The sequence below is a fragment of the Polypterus senegalus genome, chromosome 13 (genome assembly GCF_016835505.1).
Source record: "Polypterus senegalus isolate Bchr_013 chromosome 13, ASM1683550v1, whole genome shotgun sequence".
Lineage (NCBI taxonomy): Eukaryota > Metazoa > Chordata > Cladistia > Polypteriformes > Polypteridae > Polypterus > Polypterus senegalus.
Genome location: NC_053166.1, coordinates 110,589,645 through 110,612,071, shown reverse-complemented (window position 1 = coordinate 110,612,071; position 22,427 = coordinate 110,589,645). Strand labels below are relative to the sequence as shown.

The following is a 22,427-nucleotide window of genomic DNA, read 5'->3' as shown; positions in this document are numbered from 1 at the left end:
CATGGGCAATGAATTTTTCTCTGGAATCTGCAATTCCCTGCCGTCTGTCTGTTCCAGTTCTTCTGCAGTGGCGATCTGCACCATCACCACCTGATCAAGGTACTGTGTAGCACCCCCTGGCTTTATGGATTGAATGGCGGGTGTCCCAAATGACCACATAATTACCAATATCTTCAATTTCTTCCATGTAAAGCCTGTAAACCATAAGGACTGATTTAGAACATCTATGTTAGGTGGAATAACCTGGGGAAGGCTGGGTGGTCTTATGGCCTTAAAACACCTGCAAATTTTTTTTTTCCCCCAAACTTTTTTTTTGGTCTTCCTGGCCATATGATCTTACCTTTTTCTTTGTTATATACCATATAATATTATTGCCTAAACTAGTTTGTTATATACTAATTTCCTTTTATTACATTTTGTAAAGCACTTTCAGCTACACTGTTTGTATGGAAACATGTTATATAAATAAATGTTAAAAGATCACATCTTCATTTCACAACAGCAATGATGCACAATATCACTGCCTGGGAAATTGGGGCTAGTGGACACAGATGCTTCTGGAATGTGAATAAATTGGCCGCTCTACCCATATAACATTAAAAGCATCTACACTGGGTGGTGGGGATGCACGTTCTAATGCCAGCCTCCCCCTTACTTACATACTTTTCTGCTCGGTTTTGCAAACTGGCGGCTCTCAGCGGTTTGTGTAATCTCCCTTATTTCAGATTCACATCAGTTATGCGGGATTTATCAAATACACCAAAATTGCATATCGTTTACAAATTTTCACTTGATTGTAATCATTTGGTAACAATATAATGGTGCATGGAATGAACACACTATTCCAAATGCTATAGCCGCTTTAGCGTTGTTACTCTCAGTGCACCACTCAGAGTATTTTAACCCATAGTCTGTGTGTGGTATTATACAGTGGAGGAAATAATTATTTGACCCTCACTGATTTTGTAAGTTTGTCCAATGACAAAGAAATGAAAAGTCTCAGAACAGTATCATTTCAATGGTAGGTTTATTTCAACAGTGGCAGATTGCACATCAAAAGGAAAATCGAAAAAATAACTTTAAATAAAAGATAGAAATTGATTTGCATTTCATTGAGGGAAATAAGTTTTGAACCCCTACCAACCATTAAGAGTTCTGGCTCCCACAGAGTGGTTAGACACTTCTACTCAATTAGTCACCCTCATTAAGGACACCTGTCTTAACTAGTCACCTGTATAAAAGACACCTGTCCACAGAATCAATCAATCAAGCAGACTCCACACTCTACAACATGGGAAAGACCAAAGAGCTGTCCAAGGATGTCAGAGACAAAATTGTAGACCTGCACAAGGCTGGAATGGGCTACAAAACCATTAGCAAGAAGCTGGGAGAGAAGGTGACAACTGTTGGTGCGATTGTTCAAAATGGAAGGAGCACAAAATGACCATCAATCGACCTCGCTCTGGGGCTCCACGCAAGATCTCACCTCGTGGGGTGTCAATGGTTCTGAGAAAGGTGAAAAGAATCCTAGAACTACACGGGAGGAGTTAGTTAATGACCTCAAATTAGCAGGGACCACAGTCACCAAGAAAACCATTGGAAACACATTACACGCAATGGATTAAAATCCTGCAGGGCTCGCAAGGTCCCCTGCTCAAGAAGGCACATGTGCAGGCCCATCTGAAGTTTGCCAATGAACACCTGAATGATTCAGAGAGTGACTGGGAGAAGGTGCTGTGGTCTGATGAGACCAAAATAGAGCTCTTTGGCATTAACTCAACTCGCTGTGTTTGGAGGAAGAAAAATGCTGCCTATGACCCCCAAAACACCGTCCCCACCGTCAAGCATGGGGGTGGAAACATTTTGCTTTGGGGGTGTTTTTCTGCTAAGGGCACAGGACAACTTAATCGCATTAACGGAAAATGGACAGAGCCATGTATCGTGAAATCCTGAGCGACAATCTCCTTCCCTCTGCCAGGAAACTGAAAATGGGTCGTGGATGGGTGTTCCAGCACGACAATGACCCAAAACATACAGCAAAGGCAACAAAGGAGTGGCTCAAGAAGAAGCACATTAAGGTCATGGAGTGGCCTAGTCAGTCTCGGACCTTAATCCAATAGAAAACCTATGGAGGGAGCTCAAGCTCAGAGTAGCACAGAGACAGCCTCAAACCTTAGGGATTTAGAGATGATCTGCAAAGAGGAGTGGACCAACATTCCTCCTAAAATGTGCAAACTTGGTCATCAATTACAAGAAACGTTTGACCTCTGTGCTTGCAAACAAGGGTTTTTCCACTAAGTATTAAGTCTTTTTTTGTTAGAGGGTTCAAAACTTATTTCCCTCAATGAAATGCAAATCAATTTCTATCTTTTATTTAAAGTTATTTTTCGATTTTCCTTTTGATGTGCAATCTGCCACTGTTGAAATAAACCTACCATTGAAATGATACTGTTCTGAGACTTTTCATTTCTTTGTCATTGGACAAACTTACAAAATCAGTGAGGGGTCAAATAATTATTTCCTCCACTGTAGCTGCATGGTAGTTAATCAGAAAGCTCTAGGGTAGGTTGTATCGAAGAGGGCAGAGGATTGTCAGGATGCAGCTTCCAGACCTGCAGGACATTTATAGCACATGCTGTCTAAGGAAAGCCACCAGCATCTACATGGATTCCACTCAGCCATACAGCAGTCTATTTGAACTTCTCCAATCCAGCAAACACTTCAGTGCCTTTACTTGCATGGGCCTCAAGGTTCAGAAATAGCTTCATCCCAAGAGCTACAAACACACTCAACGAGTCCATCAAGTGCTCCCAGAAGAACTACTTATAATTACAATTACAACACTGTAAACTTGCACTGCAACATCGCACAACCTGATCCGCGTTATGAACCATTTGTACTATCTGCACTGTAGTGTTTATTATACTTGTGCTTTAATATTGTGCATTTTTGATTATTTTTATTGCATTGTCATTTTATAATTTTACAGGAAAATTACTTTATGGAGGATTTGCATATTGAATCTCATTGTACCATACAATGACAATAAATGAATTCAATTCAATAGAAGAAAGCTCATAGTTACATATTTATGATGACTGTCTTCTAAGTCTATTTAGATTTCCAAGCACTATCATCTTGCAGCTGTGTGCTATTAGAATACTAGGAAGTATACTTGATAGCATTTTTATGATGAAATCAATTGTGAACTTCATTTAATGTATACTGTTAATTCATGTAAGGGTGCGGTGGCACAGAGCTGGTGCCCCCATCCAGAGATTGTTCCTGCCTCAATAGACAAATTAAACATGTTTCAATGTTCCATAAAAGTTTTGAAGAATCTGTTCTCAAAAGTTTACAGCTGGTTTTACATTTGCTAGAGCTAATTGTGTGGCAATTGGTTACGTGGACAAAGAATATGGAAGGACAGCAATTGGGGGTTGGTATGTTCGACAGAGACAGTACTGCAGCATTAAATTTCATTCAGGGTCACTCATGTCTCAGCAAGCATATAATGGGAAAATAATACCAAGTATACATCTATTCTAAAATGTTCAGAGATCTGTAATATCAGGAATGTAATGTATTCTGTGTTGCGATCACTGCCTGCATTCTGCGGTCTACGAAAGAAAAAGCCTGTTTAAGAAGCAGGTAGTGATTAATGACTGGGTCATGTAACACACAGAATACAAAGCATTTAACGTGTTACTTTAATTACGATGGGATTTGAGAAACTCTAGTAAATTACAAATTTTAAAATGAAGTTTTATGACATTTATTTTAATGACAAAAACTACAAGATTAAAGTGGAAATTTCCAGATTAAAGTCTACATTTCTGCCTTTTTTTTGTTCAGTGTAATTTTTTTTTTCTCTTCTCTCTGTACCCTAATACATTTCCGTATGACACTGACAGTGGGGTACAACTTGCTTTTTCTCAGAGACTGACATCTGACCACTTACTTTGGGCAATGTGCAATTTTCTGCACTTGAACTTGAGTGCCAGTGCAACTGACTTCTGTTGCTCATATCACTGCCTAAGCCACCATAAAGTAATTTTTTTACTTGCCTCCACTTGAAGTATGTTACTTAAAAGCAATAAAAAGATATATCCCTTTGAAGATTAATTCTAAGAATCTGCATACTTCAAAACTTAACTGTCATAAGTTGCAAAAGAAATACAAAGCTTTAAACAGAAGTAACACATACAAATTTGATCGGTGGACTGAAGAAAAACAAAATACTCACTCCAGACACTACTAGTTCCCCTCCAAGGTTCTGAACTTCCGCTTTTACTTTGCTACAAATATTCAATTGGTGGCAATAAAGTGCAATGCGTTGCAGGTAGGCAAGGAGATCCTGTTTACAGGAAGAATCTGGACACTGGGGAGAAAAACAAAATTCCAGCTATAAACAAAATATAGAAATTAATCAATTCTGAATGATATACAATCAACTATAAAGTAAACTATGTACGTGTGGACATTAAGATTAGTACAACACTAGTAACATTTAGCTTTAATTGCTGAAAAACTAAAACCATAGAGGAAAAAAAAAAATTAGAAAATAGTGAAAACAAAAACTAAATAGAAACTAAATGAAAAGCCAAATAAAAACTATAATTGGAAAATTGCAAAAAATGAAATAAAAATAAAAAATAGAATCAATAACAAACTAAAAAAAATCTTAGCGCTAGAAAAAACACTATGGCGCCCATAATTCAAACCTGGATAGAACTGTGTCCACCACTGGGCACACTCACAGCCTGGGTGGTCAATTTGGACTGGACAGTTTCACCTGCAAGTTTCTTGGTTGTGGGATAACATACAAATTCAACAAAGGAAGTAGACTAGTCAGTTTAAGTATAGAACTCTGGTCAGTTTAAATAAAGAACTCCAATGGCCAACACCAGAGAATTTTTGAGCAGAGACAAAGTAGTATATTGAATAATGATCCATTTTTCAGGAAGCTGCATCTGACGTTTCAGGGTATTTGAGGTGGGCATCTTTGGACAGGCCATAACCATTTATCTTTATTTCATCTTCACCACCACCCCATTACACTTACCTTGAAAATAAGTATTTGCTGATCAGATTTAAAGAAATTAGAAAGATCTGGATTCTAATAACTGTCTCTATAAAATACTTTTAAATTGAATGATAACATCCTTTTGAAATTAATACTCTGTGTTTACTCTTAAAGTCCTGTCTAGAATAGTATCTTGCTTTTTGTTCTAGTCTTTATGTACTCATTTAAATAAGTAAAATGGCAAGTCAGACAGCTAGAATGATGTACAGTGATTAAGAACACAGTAATAAGCCAGGAACAACTTAAGTCTCTTTCCATAACTGGTCCAACTGAATTAAAACATTTGCTACTACAGAATGGCTATTCTACATTTGCAAGACAAATCTTTATGCCACACTTAAACACGTTTCACAGTTCTTCATACATTGGATATGTGCAAGAACGTTAGACTTTGTAAACAATTTGTAAATACATATATGCAGCTATACTGCAGAAATCCAAACAATAGTGGAGACATCCTGAAACAATTTACAGGCATAAACAAATTTGTTGGAACCCCCTCAACAAACCCACACAAAACCCCACATAATTGACTGTGAAATTCACTTGAAACTGACAAAATTGGTACCTGTCATAGTACATTCCATATTTAACAAAATTAGAATTCTAAGGCAAAGTCTGATTTTAACAGGATATTTCAAATAACTAAAACGAAAATGAATCTGTCAAACTGATGGGAGCCTTAACACAATATTTTGTTGCACAATCCTTAGAGGCACTCACTACAAACAATCAATTCCTCTAGCTCTCAGGGAGACTTAGTTTTGTCCACTCTTACTGGCCAAACTGCTCCTGCTGTGTCAGGTTTGAAGGGTACCTTCTCCAGATAGCAAGTTTCAGTTCTTTCCATAGATGTTTGATAGGATTAAAATCAGGGCTCATAGAAGGCCACTTTCACAACAGACCAATGGTCTTAGCCATTCACGGGTACTTTTAGCTGTTTGTTTTGGGTCATTATCCTGTTGGAGAATCCCTTACCTGTGACTGAGACAGCTTTCTGATACTGGGCAGTATGTTTTGCTCCAGAATAGTCTAGAGACTGTGCCAGAAACAGAAAAGCAGCCCCAAAACATAACTAAACCTCCTCCATGTTTCACAGTATGTATGGTGTAATTTTCTTTTAAAGCTTATTTTTTCATGCCTCTGTTATAATAAAAAAAATCTTGGGTCGAGACGACTTTTTGGAATGAAGTCCCGCCATACTTAATCATTTTCAAACAAGACCACGGTCATCTAACCTCTCAGTCCTGTGAATACTTTTGGCAGACACACTTCCTGTGCTCTCAGTTCTTATAAATTTTATTAGGACAATAATTTTATATGTTCTAGTTGACACATCAACGACTAAGTGAAGAAGAGCGAGCAGCATGTCGAAAAGTGACCCAAAAGAATAATAATCATCTATGTGCAGATTCTGAAAATAAGTAATAATCAGCCCAGATCAGGTGGAATTGAAAACCTAGCAGGTCCAAGCAGGGTCAGAAATAAAAGACAAAAAGTACAAGACAAAGTAGAACGTTGTAAAGAGGTTCAAAAATGGTGTGAAACACATGAAGAGCAGGTTAGAGATTAGGAAAGCAGAGGAACTCGAAAGGCACAAAAAAAAAAAAAAAAAATAATGGTGCGATACACATGCAGAGCAAGTTACAAATTATGAAAGTAGTAAAATTCGAAAGTATCAAAAAAATTATCGTGAAGATCACATTAGCGCTAACAAACGGAAATTATTCGGTGAAATAACGGAACAGCAAAAAGAGATTGAATATATGGGCATAGGTGATATGTCAGAAGTATGTAGATATTGTAAGGCTTTAAAGTTTAAGTCAGGAGACTTGTAGATCGTCTAATTCGTGTTTCCATCAGGGAAAAGTTGTCTGTCCTCCCAATGAAGAGGCGCATCCTCAAGAATTAAAAGATTTGTTGTTTGGTGAAAGTGAAATCCACAAACACAAAAGGCAAAATATCAGAATCTACAATAATCTGTTCACATTATTCAATGCTCAAAACACAGATTTACCACAATAATGGACCATACGCTATGACAATCTGTAGGTCTGCAACAATTAAAGCTACAACTTTATTTTCAAAGAAAACACAATTTGGTCAGGTGTATATTTATGATCATAGAGAAGTGATGCAACATGCAATTAATTGAAAGAGTTAAACGATCACACATATTAGAAATTATACAGCCAATAATGGATACAAATCCATACGTCAAAAGGCATCACACCTTACATAAAAATTGTGTCAGATTGCACTTACAAATGGCTATATATTGTTCAAGCAGGCAAACAGTGACAGCATTATGACTGCAGCAGATTTCTGCAAGGTGGTTGACAGCTTGTTGTTAAGAGTATGTTGAAGTGCCTATGGCAAAGCGAGGAAGGCCATCACAAAGAGCAGTGCCAGACAAGCTGACTGAGCACCACTTTCCTGCAACATACGAGGACAAAAATACAAACTGACTGTGTTGTGTGCAGCAACAGACAATTAAAAAGGAGGCACCAGTGAAAGACATTGTAAGCAGTGCAATTTGGCAATGCATGCAATTGGCTGCTTTGAGCGATATCATACTTTGCAGGACTTTGCTGTGTAACATGTATGTGATATGTATGTCAAATCATATAGTATGCAGGCGCACACAACATGCAAGACTAACATTTGTCAAAAAAGAAATTTTTTGTTGATTTTATGTGTTAAACCATTGCTTTGTGCTCTTTTTTTAAAAAAAATATTAAAAAATATTCAGCCCTGGGAGAAAAACAAAACAAAAAAAGCCCTAAAAAAGTTAGGTGTAAACTATTGGAACCATTTGACAAATCTGATGACAACCAGATTCATTCTATTCCCAGCTAAAAGCCTATTAGATGGCAACCATTTACCACCAGAATAGTGGTGAAGAGAAAACTACAGGCTGAAATGGCTCTGAATGACAGCTTACAAAGGGCTTACTAGGAAATGATTTACAAGTCGCAAGGGGATGATACTAATGGACTCTGCATCACAGACTATATTAACTTTTGTGTTGACACTGTGGTACCCTCAAAGACAGTGTGTTGCTTTCAAAACAACAAGCCCTTTATAACTAAGAAGCTAAAATGTCTGCTAAATGAGAAAAAACGCATTCAAATCCCGTGATTAACAGGCTCTGAAAGATGCACAGCATATGCTAAAGACTAGCAAAGGAAAGAAGGCTTACAAAGATAAAACAGAAAAACAATTTTTTTTCAGATTAACATGACAGATGGACTTGGCACAACTACTCCACTGAAGGGCTTAGGTTGTAGAAGGGGATATGGACAAAGCCAATCCCTTCAACCAATGTTTTAGTAGATTTTCCCTTCAACTGCCACTTTATTCCAATGACTAGTCTCCCCACACTAACCCTACTACATAAACTCTTTTAATGTCAATTGGAATGGCCAGTTTTGAATCCAAATCTGACTATCAGAATGGTCATAATTGAAGACCAAGTAAGGATAAAACTGATAAAGCTATACACAGGAAAAGCTGCAATACCAGACAAAGTCAGTCGTCGAGCACTTATGGCCTGGGCTGACCAGCTTTGTGGCATTCTCAGTCACGTGTTTAATCCATACCCAAGGGTCCAGAAAAAGTGTCGCTGCTGTGGAAAACATCCTGCATTATTCCTGTGCGTGCCTCTTCAAATAATGACTACAGACCAGTGGTACTCACGTTTCACATATTTAAGAAAATTGAGACCTGTCCTGGACTATCAGTCCTCTTGCGGTAGACCACCTAGATCCATTGTATTTTGTCTATCAGACAAAGACTGCAGTGGAGGATGCAATCAGCTGCTCTACAAGGCTTATTCTCACCTGAACAAAGCTGGCAGTACTGTGAAGATTGTGTGTTTTGATTTCTCCAGTGCCTTCAATACTATCCAGTTGTGTTAAGGGATATGTTCAGAGATGCACAGTTGGATGAACCTATGGTATCCTAGATAATGTATTGTCTGTCGGGCTGACCTCAGTTTGTGAGACTGAAGTAGTAGGATTCTGATATGGATGTGAGCAACACTAAAACACAAGAACAGTACAGTCTCCTTTTCTCTTTACACCTTCAACTATAGTATAACTGGTCATGTCACTTGCAGAAATTCTCTGATGATTCTGCACTTATGAGGTGTACTGATAAGAGGCATTAGACATGAGTATAGAAGCCAGGAAGAGAAGTGTGCATCTTGGTGCAGAAAGAAATGTCTAACATAAGCAAAACCAAGGAACTTATTAATGACTCTTAAGGCACTTAACAGTTTGTATATCTTGTCACAATTGGGAGTGCACTACCTCTACATCAATTCCCTGAAAAGTATTTGGGGATCCACATCAATGAAAGGTTGGACTTGTTTAGTAACAAAAAGAATCTATATAAGAAAGGGCAGGAGGCGGCTCATTTACCTTAGGAGTCTGCGTTCCTTTAATGTGCGTAAGTGATATCCTTCACATCTTCTACAACTGGCATGATTTTCTATATTTTTTTTTTTAATTCAGTTTTATTCTCCCAGTCGTGTTTACGCTTGCCCCAATCTGACACTGCAGTTTTTAAATAAAGACGAGCTATAATAGAAGTGAACTCAGATCGGAGAAAGAGAATAGAAGCCCTTCCCGCAAGAAATGTCCACTCACATAAAAGCAACACAGCTGCACCAGGTGTAAAGTCAAAAGAAGGCATCATTTGGATAAAGGACGAGGTCCAGCGTCATCCTGTCAGTCTGTCCTTCAACGAAACAAGGCTTACAGAGCTTGCCAACGTATCGTGCAAAGTCCTGTTTGTGATTATGTTTTGTGATGGTCTTTACAGAAATATTTATATGTCACTTAAATTCCAGATTGAATGTTATTTACCTTGATTTATTTACTTATCTTTCTACAGCGTAAAGTCACAAGTAGACGGAGCTTCCTCTGTTTGATCGACAAGGACATGTTCACAAACTACACGTGTAATGCCATGAAAAATGCCTGCTGACAATTCAGTATGCAAGCAATAGGACGAGAATGCAGTTAGAATTCTTTTTTGGGCACATACACCGTCCACATCTAAACACTACTGTGGAGAATTGTTTGTAAGCTTTCGTAATTCTAGTGTTAAACACAAAGAATTTGGGGGCTGATTTTCCTACTGCTGCTCTTCAATAACAGCATTGTGAAAGTCCCTCTTGCACTCGAGACCTGATTCTGTGCCGTCTAATTCTACAACTGTTAAGCGTTTAAGTATGCAAACAAAGTCTTGTTTTCTCCTTACCTAAAATGGGAACATCAGAAATCTCTCAGTTATCGTGTCAAGTTGTTAAGAGTATTTTCGGTAGTGCACATTTTAATTACCTTTGCCAAAATGCAGTTTTACACACCGTCTGCAATACAGCAGACTGTTCACTTAATATACACTGCCTAAAGTAATAGGTTTAAGATTGTCCTTATTCAGCTATAAAGTGAAACAGTTAATTTATACTAATTACGTGAGGCAGTCCTTGACTACCCACTTAGACCCTGCAATCCTAATGGCAATACAGAGGAGTCCTGCAAAACTTTGTCTACCAGCAGCGTATGTTTTTTTTTTTTTTAAATTTAGTTATCCTTACATTTTAGCCATGTAACTAACTACATAATTTGCTTTATTTGGTTTACTTTAAAGTTTTGCTAGGCATTATTTAACTGAATTGTTCTTTCAAACATATGAACTTTTCATAAAATTTGTAAATTGCTGTAAATAAAAGTAAAACAAATAATGCTAAGATAGGAGGTAGAGACAGAGGGGTTCATGAAGAATATAGAAAATTACAAAATGAGACACATGTAGCTCCTTGTTTATTGACCATGCTGAAGCTGGCACAGGGCCCCCGTTAGACTGAAATAATTAAAGCTAGAACATTGAGTAATTGTTTACGGTTACACTAATAAGAACACACAACAGACCTAGGGCTGGACGATAAAACGATAAATTGTTGCAAAAAAAAACTTTTCCTCAGCAGAAATCTAAGACATGTTTCAAAAGTAAGTTGATAGAACTCATTCTATTCATGTTTTGACCAACAACATGAAAAGCATAATGATAATGAGAATACCACTGTGTCAAACTAATCATGTGACTGAAACAGTTACGGCCTAGTCAGGTTAGGTTAATGCACATAGCATGGAGCGGGCAGCAGCATACACGCGCGAATGTTTGGGTTGTATCAGAGAAATGAAATAGTGGTTAAGAGTAAATGACAGAAAATGTTATAGAAAACAAAAATCAGCGTTACCAAAGACACCTCAATGGACATCGCTCAAAGCTCAAAAGACAAGGACAATGTTGAAAAGAAGGGTCAGAGGAATTTGGAAGTGTGGCGATATTTTGGCTAGTTAAAGTCAAGAAGCAGAATAGTGTGTACTGCAAATTGTGTCAAAAGCATATTCCAATAAAGACAGGTAATACCACTAGTCTTTTGTACCACCTGAAGCACTGCCATCCTTTAGAGACACGCACAATGCAAGACTTCGTCTTCCCAGACTGTAACAAGTACTTCACTAATGGGGATTTCTTGTGCCTTTTTTTTTAGTTTTTGCCTCGGGGCATAAACTGATCACAATTGAGTGAATGTCAACTCTGCTTGTTTTCCTTAGTTTACATTTGAAAGCTGTTTGAATCTGTACTGCAGATATATACAGAATGTTTGTCTATTTGTTTCCCAAACATTTAAAACAGTTTGAATCTGTACAAAGGAAAAGATGCAGTATACAGGTAGTTTGAGATTTTGTAATAATGCCGCCTTTATTTAATTAGAACTGACCAAAGAATGTGTTTTATGTTCTCCTTTAAAACTTGAAAGCATTAAGATTTTAGAATTAAGCTTTTATTTGGAGTTCACCAACAAATTTAGTCCATCCACCTGTAAAACATGAAAGCTTTTGACTGGTCAGAATTGAGACTATTTTGTATTTCTTGCTTAATTTATTTGGAATTGACCAACAAATTTAGTTATGCATTTTGTTTGTGCTCTCCTACAGCACTTGAAGCTTTTGGTCAGAATTAAGATTTTAGTTTATTATATGTACCTATTTTGTTTATCTGAAATAGAGTTGGATAATGTACAGTACATTTGTCATGTACAACATCTGACAGAATATATATATTTAAACCAAAATTAATCTTGTATCTTCACATCTCACATAGGAGTAAAAAAGGAACCTTTCAGCGTGACAAAATAGTGATGTGATGGGTATCAATAGACTGATATATATTGGGCTACTACTGACCGAAGAAAGAGAAGAGGGGGAAGTGTCTGGAGGCAGCAGGAAGGTAAATGAGGGTAGGGACTTTGAATGTTGGCAGTAGGACTGGTAAGGGAAGAGTTAGCCAATGTGATGGAGAGAAGGAAGGTTGATATATTGTGTGTGAAAGAGATTAAATGGAAGGGGAATAAGGCCAGGTGGATTCAAAATTGTTCTGTTACGGTGTGGATGGGAGGAGAAATAGGGTAGGGGTTATTCTGAAGGTTAAGTATATCAAGAGTGTTTTGGAGAGGAAAACAGTGTCAGACAGAGTGATGATGATGAAGCTGGAAATGGAAGGTGCAATGATGAATGTTGTTAGTGCATATAGGATGCAAGTTGGGTGAGCGATGGATGAGAAAGAAGATTTCGGGAGTGAAGTGGATGAATCGATGGACAGTGTACCCAAGGGACATTAGTGGTGATTGGAGAGCGGATTTCGATGAACATGTTGGTGAAGGGAACAGAGTAGATAAGGAGGTGATGGGTAGGTATGGTGTCAAGAAGAGGAATAAAGGAGGTCAGATTATAGTGGATTTTTTAAAAAGGATGGACATGGCTGTGGTGAACATAGGGTGACATACAAGACTGGAGGAAGATGCGTCACCCTAGGTAGATTATATCCTATGCAGGAGGTTCAATCTGAAGGAGACTGAAGACTGCAAAGTGGTGACAGGAAAAAGTGTAGTTAGGCAGCATACGATGGTGGTCTGTAGGATGATGGAGATCAAGAAGGAGGAGGAGAGTGAGGGCAGAGACAAGGATCAAATGGTGGAAGTTGAAAAAGGAAGACTGCAAGTTTGAGTTTAGAGAAGGATGTGAGACAGGCACTAGAGGGCAGTGAAGAGTTACCAGACAGTTGGGCAACTACAGCAGAACCTGGTGTTGGAATAGGGAACTACAGGAGAGTATACAGAGGAAGAGGTTGGCAAAGAAGTGGGACAGTCAGAAAGATTCAAAAAGTAGACAAGAGCACAAGGAGATGAGGTGTAAGGTGAATAGAGAGGTGGTGAAGGCTAAAGAAAAGGCATTTGATGAGATGTATGAGAGGTTGGACACCAAGGAGAGAGAAAAAGACATGTACCGATTGGCTAGACAGAAGGAGCAAGTGGAGAAAGATGTGCAGCAGTGGAGGCAGATAAAGGATAAAGATGGAAGGAAATGTAATCACAAGTGAGGTGTGTGTTGAGCAGAAGGAAAGAGTACTCTAAGAGGCTGATGAATGAAGATAAGGTTGGATGATTTGATGATAATGAATCAAGAAGTGCAAGGAGGAAGGACAGCTATGAAAAGGATAAAGAATGGAAATGCCGTTGATCCAGATGACATACCTGTAGAAGAATGGAGGTGTTTAGTAGAGATGACAGTGGAGTTTTTAAATCAGATTGTTTAATGGAATCTTAGAAAGTGAGAGGATGCCTGAGGAGTGGAGAAGTATACTGGTGCCGCTTTTTAAGAATAATACAGTGGGATAAAACTGATGCATGAAGTTATGGGAAAGAGTAGTGGAAGCTAGGTTAAGAAGGGAGGTGAGGATTAGTGAGCAGCAGTATGGATTCATACCAGGAAAGAGCACCACAGATGCGATGTTTGCGCTGAGGGTGTTGATGAAGAAGTATAGAGAAGGCCAGAAGGAGCTGCACTGCGTCTTTGTGGACCTGGAGAAAGCATTACAGAGTGCCTTGAGAGGAGCTGTGGTATTGTATGAAGGAAGTCAGGAGTGGCAGAGAAGTATGCAAGAGTTGTACAGGATATGTACAAGGGAAGTGTGGCAGTGGTGAGGTCTGTGGTAGTAATGACAGATGCATTCAACATGGAGGTGGAATTACAGAGATTGGCTCTAAGCCCTTTCTTATTTGTAATGGTGATGGACAGGTTGACAGACAAGATTATACAGGAGGCCCCGTGGACTGAGTGGGGAGCAAGTTGAGGACACCCTAGAGAGGTGGAGATATGCTCTAGAGAGGAGAGAAATGAAGATCAGTAGGAACGAGACAGAATACATGTGTGTAAATGAAAGGGAGGCCAGTGGAATGGTGAGGATGCAGTGAGTAGAGTTGGGAAAAGGTGGAGTAGTTTAAAAATTTGGGATCAACATTACAAGGGCAATGGGGATTGTGGAAAAGAGGTTTTTAAAAAAAAAAGAGTGAAGACAGGGTGGAATGGGTGGAGAATCGTGTCAGGAGTAATTTGTGACAGATGAGTACCAGCAAGAGTAAAACGTAAGGTCTACAGGACGGTAGTGAAACCAGCTATGTTATATGGGTTGGAGATGGTGGCACTGACCAAAAAACAGGAGACCGAGCTAGAGGTGGCAGAGCTGAAGATGTTGAACTTTGCATTGGGTGTGCGGAGGATGGATTAAGATTAGAAATGAGTACATGAGAGGGTCAGTTGAGGTTGGACAGTTTGAAGACAAAGTCAGAAAGGTGAGATTGTATTGGTGTGGACATGGGCAGAGGAGAGATGCTGGGTATATTGGGAAAAGGATGCTTAGGATAGAAACTGCCAGGCAAAAGGATGGCCTAAGAGAAGATTTATGGATGTCATGAGAGAGGACATGCAAGTGACAAGTGTAACAGAGCAAGATGTAGAGGACAGAAAGATATGGAAAGACAATCCACTGTGGCAACCTCTAAATAGAAGCAACAAAAAGAAGCAGTGGTAGCACAAGATGGAAAACTTGATGTAGAGACAACCCCCAGAGTGCAGTCTGGATTGAACAAATGGAACAGGTATGAGGAGTGTTATGTGATCGAAGAATTAAGGTGAATATTAAAAGGTAAAATTTTTAGACAGTTAAGTCCAGCAATGATGTATGGAGCAGAGACATGGACAGTAAAGGCAGCAAAGGAGAGGTCAGATGTGATAGAAATAAGAATATTGGGATGGATATGTGGAGTTTCAAAGGACTCAAGAAGAAATTAGACAATCAGAGGGACAATCAAAGTAGGAGAGGTATCAAAGAAATTACAGAAAAGTAGGAAAAGTAGGTTGTAACAGTATGGACATGTGAGGGCATGAGTGACTGAAATTACAGTACAGAGGAAGATGAAACAAGGGAGGTCAAAACATGAGGAGATAAACTAAAGGAACACTTGAAGGAAAAAAGGGACCGACTGGCAAGAGGTGCAACACTGAGCTGTTTGGAGAAAGTTGATCGTGCATATCGACCCCACAAAGAAATGGAGAAAGATGAAGAGGAGAAAGAATTGTGAAATGTGACAGTAAATAAGTAAGAAGTATAAAAATTAGATGTGTCGCAAAATATGCTTGTGTTGCTTTTTATGCATTTATTCATGAATGTATGTGACACTGCACACGACAGGGACGAAACATGCATTGAATACTAAGCTGTAATTTTCACCCATCCAAGTTAAGGTGGGGTTCTAGCATGTACCAGGTTTTGATTAGTGACTCAAAACCTGGTATAAACAGTATAGATGCAGAAAAAAAGTTTAATGACTGCATTTAATATGTTTTAGCAAATATAAGTGATTTTCTATGCCTTTCTTATATAGGCTACTGGATTATATCGTTTTGTACTCGTGGTGTACGCATTTTTCTGTAAAGTGCTGTTTTTTCAAGGATTGCATTAACAGTTTTTTTGCTATGGGTGTCTGTTGAACACTGAAAGCTACATACAAACACATGATGCAAACATACTAAATATATAGCACTTAAATTATTACTACTACATAATAATGTTCTAAAATAACCTGCAGAAAGACATGCAGCCTATCAAAGTCTTTTTAGATAAGAACCATGGTTGCAAAAGTTTTGTAAAAGGAGTTTTACAGACATTGTTTTATTTTTCTGTCAACATCTGGTCTCTCTGTCTGTAACAAATACTTAGGCTCCCACAGGGCTTCTTGCATGAATTATGAGCAGGACTTTTGCCTCCAACCTTAGGACAAGAGCACACACAAGCCCTGCATGTACTTCACTCAAACACTGTCATGGATACATCAGCTTGGAACTTTGAGTCATACTGCTTGGTGTTCTAGGGACTGAACAATGTTTCTGGAACGGAAAAAAAAAAACCACTGACACATGTTGCAGAATGATATCAAGCATTACTAAAAAATAAAATGCTTCTCATTATTTAGTTACATGAACTGCTAAAGTGTATTAAATGTACTCATTGTGTTAAATCAAGTAGACTGTGCAAGTGACTGTTTTTATGTTTACACATTAGCTGTTTTTACTATGAATAAAAAAAGCACTAATCAATCTGATGCACATGCAACACCTTGTACTCGTACATACGCACACCTGGTTCACCATAATACATTAGAGTACCACTAAACAGTGTTAGGAATGAAAAAATGTCACCGTTATATCTTTAAGCCTACTTTTTTCATTTTCCTAATGTTTTGGGAGAAGGTCACCACACTGGCAACAAAAACATTTCTAACGAGTACAATTATGGCTTTTCGATTTTACTCAAAGCTTTTCATTTTCGGCCAAATAAGATTTGTTGGAATTACCAGTATTATTGTTTATAAGCATATAACAAGACCATATACAGATATTCAGGTCTTCTCTTTTCAATTTCCAGGCTGAAGTTAAGAAATCGAAACATGACTACTTTGCCGATTTAGTATCCCACCATTCAAACAATCCTAGGTTTTATTTAATTCAATTAATGTGGCCATTCACCCTCATTCTATGATAGGATTAAATAGCACTGTTCATTTATGTGAGCAGTTTCTAGCATTCTTTGTCAGCAAAATTGATACTATCCGCCGTGGCATTGTTCAAACTGGTTATGAACTTCCTACTGTTAAGCATGACATTGTTCTAGATTCCTTTGATCAAGTCTCACTTTCAATGCTAAAAGGAACACCCTTAAACCAGCTTCCAGCCCCCTCGATATTGTACCACCACATCTCTTAGTGGAAGCCTTTGATGTATTAGGCCCATCTTTACTAGCCATTATTAAATGACTATTAGTTTGGGTGTTGTGCCCTCATTTTTTAAACATGCTACAGTCTGTCCCCATCTAAAAAAGGCAGGATTAGATCCTGGAGTTTTAACCAACTTTTGTCCAATTTCCCAGCTCCCATTTCTGGCTAAAATTCAAGAAAAAATTACTTATAATCAATTGGTCGATCACCTTAACTTTAATAATTTATTTGAGATCTACCAATCTGGTTTTAGGCGTTATGGTGTTGAAATGGCACTCCTGAGAGTGTTCAACGACATCTCTCTTATTACTGACTAAGGTGATGCGGCAGTCCTTGTCCTCCTTGACCTGCCCGCTGCCTTTGACACCATTGACCATGAAATATTGCTGATGCGGCTCGAACATCTTATTGGGCTTAAAGGGGCTGCTCTAAACTGGTTCAGGTCATATTTAACTGGTAGATACTTTTCAGTGACTTTAAATTCCTCTTTTTTATCTACTGTTCCTCTTAAATATGGTGTTCCTCAGGGATCCATTTTGGGTTATATTTTATTCTCTATATACCTTCACCCTATTGGACCGATTTTTAGGAAACTTAACATTTCTTTTCACTGCTATGCTGATACTCAGGTTTATATTCCCGTCTGCAACTCAGCAAAAAAACAACTCCACAACTGTCTGTCTGAATTAAGATCCTGGATGGCCAATAATTTTCTTGATCTAAATCAAAATAAACGGAGGTGCTTATAGTGGGTTCATCAGCTAAAGCCCAAATTGGTCTTGGACTTCTCGGCTCTTTCTCTGCCTTTTCCAAACCTCAAGTCCGCAATCTTGGCGTTACCTTTGATAGTAACCTCTCTTTTGAGAAACAAGTTAATTCTGTAGTCAAGAGTTGCTTTTTCCAACTTCGTCTATTAGGCAAGATAAAGCCTTTATCTTCTAAAGATCTTGAGAAAGCAACTCGTGTTTTTATTTTTTCTCGCCTCAATTATTGCAATTTGCTGTATTCTGGCATTAACAAATCTCTGATACACAGGTTACAGCTGGGCCAAAATGCTGCCGCTCGCTTTCTGGTTGGGGCAAGGAAGTATGACTCGGTTTCTCCTATTTTAGCTTCTTTACACTGGCTGCCTGTCAGTTTTCGAATTGACTTTAAAATCTTGCTGCTAGTTTTTAAATCTTTACATGGGCTTGCTCCTAACTATTTATCTGAACTGTGTGTTGTACACCTGCCATCCAGAGTGCTTAGATCTTCTGGTCAGTTGTCTCTTGTTGTCCCTCGTACCAAATGTAAAACTAAGGGGGACAGGGCCTTTGCAGTTGCTGCCCCTCGCCTGTGGAACTCTGTACCTTATCATATTAAGGAGTCATCTACAATTGAACTGTTCAAAACAAGATTAAAAACTCACTTCTTTTCACTTGCATTCAGTGACGTTCAGTAATACTGATGTTTTCCTCTTTGTGATCATATAACATTATTTCTATTTATTATCTCTTATTTAATGTTCATATATTTTATTACTATTTTATGTTTTTTTTTTCTTTTATTCTATTATTGTAAAGCACTTTGGCCGCAGCATTACTATGTTTTAAATGTGCTATATAAATAAATTGACATTTACAGGTTAGAGCGGGCTGCAGCCAGTCTCTGTATTTGAAAAGTACCAACATAATTAATCATTGGAAACACTTCCAGATCATTAATGAGTGAAAAGGATGTATGTGAAGCCTATAGAGAAAAAAAACAAAACTTTGATATTTCAGATTGTGGACTAACTGCATAAAACTCAGTCTTCTGTATATCTGGTAATCATTTATTGCAGAGAGAAAAAGAATTGTAGCTGCAATTATTAAAATAACCCTCAACCTTGTACAACCCTGAGGCCCTATATATTATACACAGTAATTGAAAAAGTATAACCCCCAGGTTAAATTCGGGGAAAGATGGTAGTTTAGTCAGATGCATCAAGGTTACTTGCCAATGAAAAATACTTTACAACTGATACAACTCAAGACTTGGTGCTTATCCTGATCAACGATACTATATAATACTTTAGAAGTTGCATTGACATGTATTCTAAACTAAATAAAAGCAATTTAATGACAAATCAAGGCTAAAAAAAGTTTATTTTAATGTGGTTGTTATAAAATGGTTGTTATAAAATTATATATCCATTGCTAAATTATCAATTAGAAGTAGGCATGACAATTTACAAACAGTTTTCTGAGCACAGCTAACTGTACTCAATTATCCTGATACTGGCTGGAAGAGATGAAGTTAACTTACATGGTCTGCTATCATGCGGCCCAATTTATCCATTCTGGAACCAGCTTCCGCAATCTTCTTAGCGGCACTAATGACATCTGATGTATTCTTGAGTGGTCCTTTCCCCCTATATAAAAGGTAGATAGTAATTTGTTTTAAGATAAAACGATTATATTCCTACTCAGAGTACTATAAAAATAGCACTGAAAATCAAATCAGTTTCTAAACTGCACAATGAGGATCTATATTTTTCCACAGCAAAGGGTGGGTAATCAAGGAGTTTAGAAAGAGCCAAATGGGTCACATTACACCATAGAGCAGAAATTTGGGTAGGAGAATCATCTGTTGAAAACATGACCACACAAACACATTGTGTTTTGAGATATACACTGGGACACACACTTAACACTAGAATTACCAAAGCTTACGAAAAAACTGGTAGATCTGGCCCACCTTAAATCCAATCGCACGCCTCCATTCAGAGTCTTTTGTCTTGTAAATGTGTCGATAATCCCAAGCAGCCTTAGTTTACAAATCTGACTTACTCCTATATGGAATTTTTTCATCTTTGACTTTGTAAGTCATTAGTATTATACATATGGCTATGTTCCTATGTATGATACTTTTTATGATAACCAACCATAGTTGACTTGGCAGGCTGACTTATTTGGCTTGGCCATGTTCAAGGAAATTTAAAGTGTACACCAGGTTCCCTCTTGTACTACTGACATGCAGCTGTTCTCTTCACCTGATATTTTTCATGTATTTTCTAGCTCTTCAAACTCAGTCTATAGGTCATTAGATACTGGTCTTCTAATGAAGTTTTTAAAGCATTAACCTCACAAAAAACAAAGTTGCCTAGGGGGTGGTTGGGTGTCAAGGAAACAGTCATAACGCTTTATTTTTGGGGTGAGGTTGAAGTGATACTCACCTAGTAAAATCTGTCATCTCCATCATGATCATACACATTTGTTTAGCCAACACAATAATGTCATTGCCACTGTCGTCCCATTTGGACACTTCAGCATCAAGTTTGCTCTTCTCTTCTTGGAAGCTTGCAACCTGTTCAGCAATCTTGGCTTTCTGCTCTTGAGGCAATTGTGCCATGATTGCCTATTATTGGCCGGGTAAGAAAAAAAAAATTAAATTAATAAGCACTCATACAATACTGTATGGTAGACTCAATTTAATCATTGAAGGAATTAAGTACTTGTAATTGAAGGCTTTGTTGACACAAATGCACAAGAAAAATTTCAGATTTACTGTATATGCTTCCATTTGGCGATGGAAACAGTAACATGTGTGTTCAGTGACATTCATCAATATTAATAAATGATAAGTGACACTTTAGTTATGTAAAGAAGTGAAACATATGTAAAAAATTCAGATGTGACCAAGTTACCCAAACTATTGTAAAAATTCCAGTAATTTACTGCTCTGATGCTGATCTTTCTGATCATAAAAGGTCATTATGATAGCAATTGATGAGAAGAATTCATAATTGTAGAATTATGGTATTTGCACAATTTAACTTAAACTTAATCAGCACACTGTCATCTCATAACAGGCTTACGTTTTGAGTTTGGTATTTGTCCGTCCAGCTGTTTTAGCTCTAGACCTTCAAGAAACTGACACACACACACACACAGACACACACCCATCATCAAGATATCAATATTTTTGTTATTAGGGGAGCTGTTAAACTGGACATCAAAATTTTTCACAAATGACAAATTTAAAGCTTTCGGTCCTCCTCCTCCATAGGTTATGGTGGGGGATGGCACAAAGCAAAAGATTGCCTATCCTATACATTCTGAAGGACAAAGTTTAGCTGGTAGTTACTGAATACAGCAAATAAGAAAATCGTGATGACAACATAATGGAACTGAAATTTAACATTGTTCATTTTATTGAAAACCAAGGGAGTATGTTCAACACAGACCATTTTTTATATCATATTTGAACACTTTCTACAAATTTGTCTCCATGCTTTAATTTAACAGTGTATATACAGTATTCACTCCATTGGAAGGTCTAGAACAATCACGGTGTTTCCATTCATACACAAAACCAGGTGCATAACCCAATTAAACCTTTTTTTTCTTTTTTAAATAAATACCGCCAATTTTCTTGTGTTATGTGCTGTGAAGTAAACAGCAATCCCCCTTTATACATTCTTGACATAAACCATTCATGAACACCAAATGCTGCACCATGTAATAACACTGTTTTAACATTTTTTTTTTTTATCAAAGAGCTATGGATAATTTATGTTTTAGTTTTATTAAAATGTATGTATGTTACAAGACTGCACACGTAGCACTCTTTTCCGCTTGAACCCAGCAAGGAACTCGTATGTATGCTTCCACTCCTTATAAGAAGTACTACTGGGATAATAATGTAGGTATTTTTATTTCAATAAAAAGTATTGGGTTGGACTTCTTGTTACTTTAAAACATAATCTATGTTGCTTTTAACATTGTACCCACAACATTGCTCCTGAGACTGTACTGCTGAGTTTGGCAGTGTACATTTGCCTCAACATGAATTTAGCGATGTCTGAAACACAGACAGAGTTCAACCAGGTGAAGTAATAATTTGACTGCCTAAGCATCTGCCTCGGGAAATAACCTTGTGGATGGTTCTACCTGTGGCTGCTAAATGCATATGGGAAGCTACAGACATACACAAACTACAAAATCCTTATCTGTAACCTAATCAAGAGTATACATGACCAAAAAATCTGGTTACTCGTGCAGAAGTCTGTGTGTGCTTACCTGGTTTCTAACAGAATAGTCTGGTTTCCCTAACCGGAATAAGGGCACGCATGCCATTTTAGAAACCACGTTTCTATAAAATAAGTGGGTTATTAAAGTGCATATTCATGCA

At 37.8% G+C, this 22,427-nt stretch overlaps 1 protein-coding gene across 2 annotated transcripts in view; it reads right to left on the bottom strand.

The window, feature by feature from the left end:
- ctnna1 (catenin (cadherin-associated protein), alpha 1) overlaps positions 1-22,427 on the bottom strand; it is a 205,777-nt gene that overhangs the window by 11,550 nt on the left and 171,800 nt on the right. For both annotated transcript variants that reach the window (XM_039775526.1, XM_039775527.1), the window contains exons 15-17: positions 20,470-20,651; positions 19,560-19,665; positions 4,247-4,381 (exon numbers count right to left, since the gene is read on the bottom strand). In XM_039775526.1, coding sequence (XP_039631460.1) covers positions 4,247-4,381; positions 19,560-19,665; positions 20,470-20,651 — 423 coding nt within the window. The remainder of the gene's footprint in view (positions 1-4,246; positions 4,382-19,559; positions 19,666-20,469; positions 20,652-22,427) is intronic.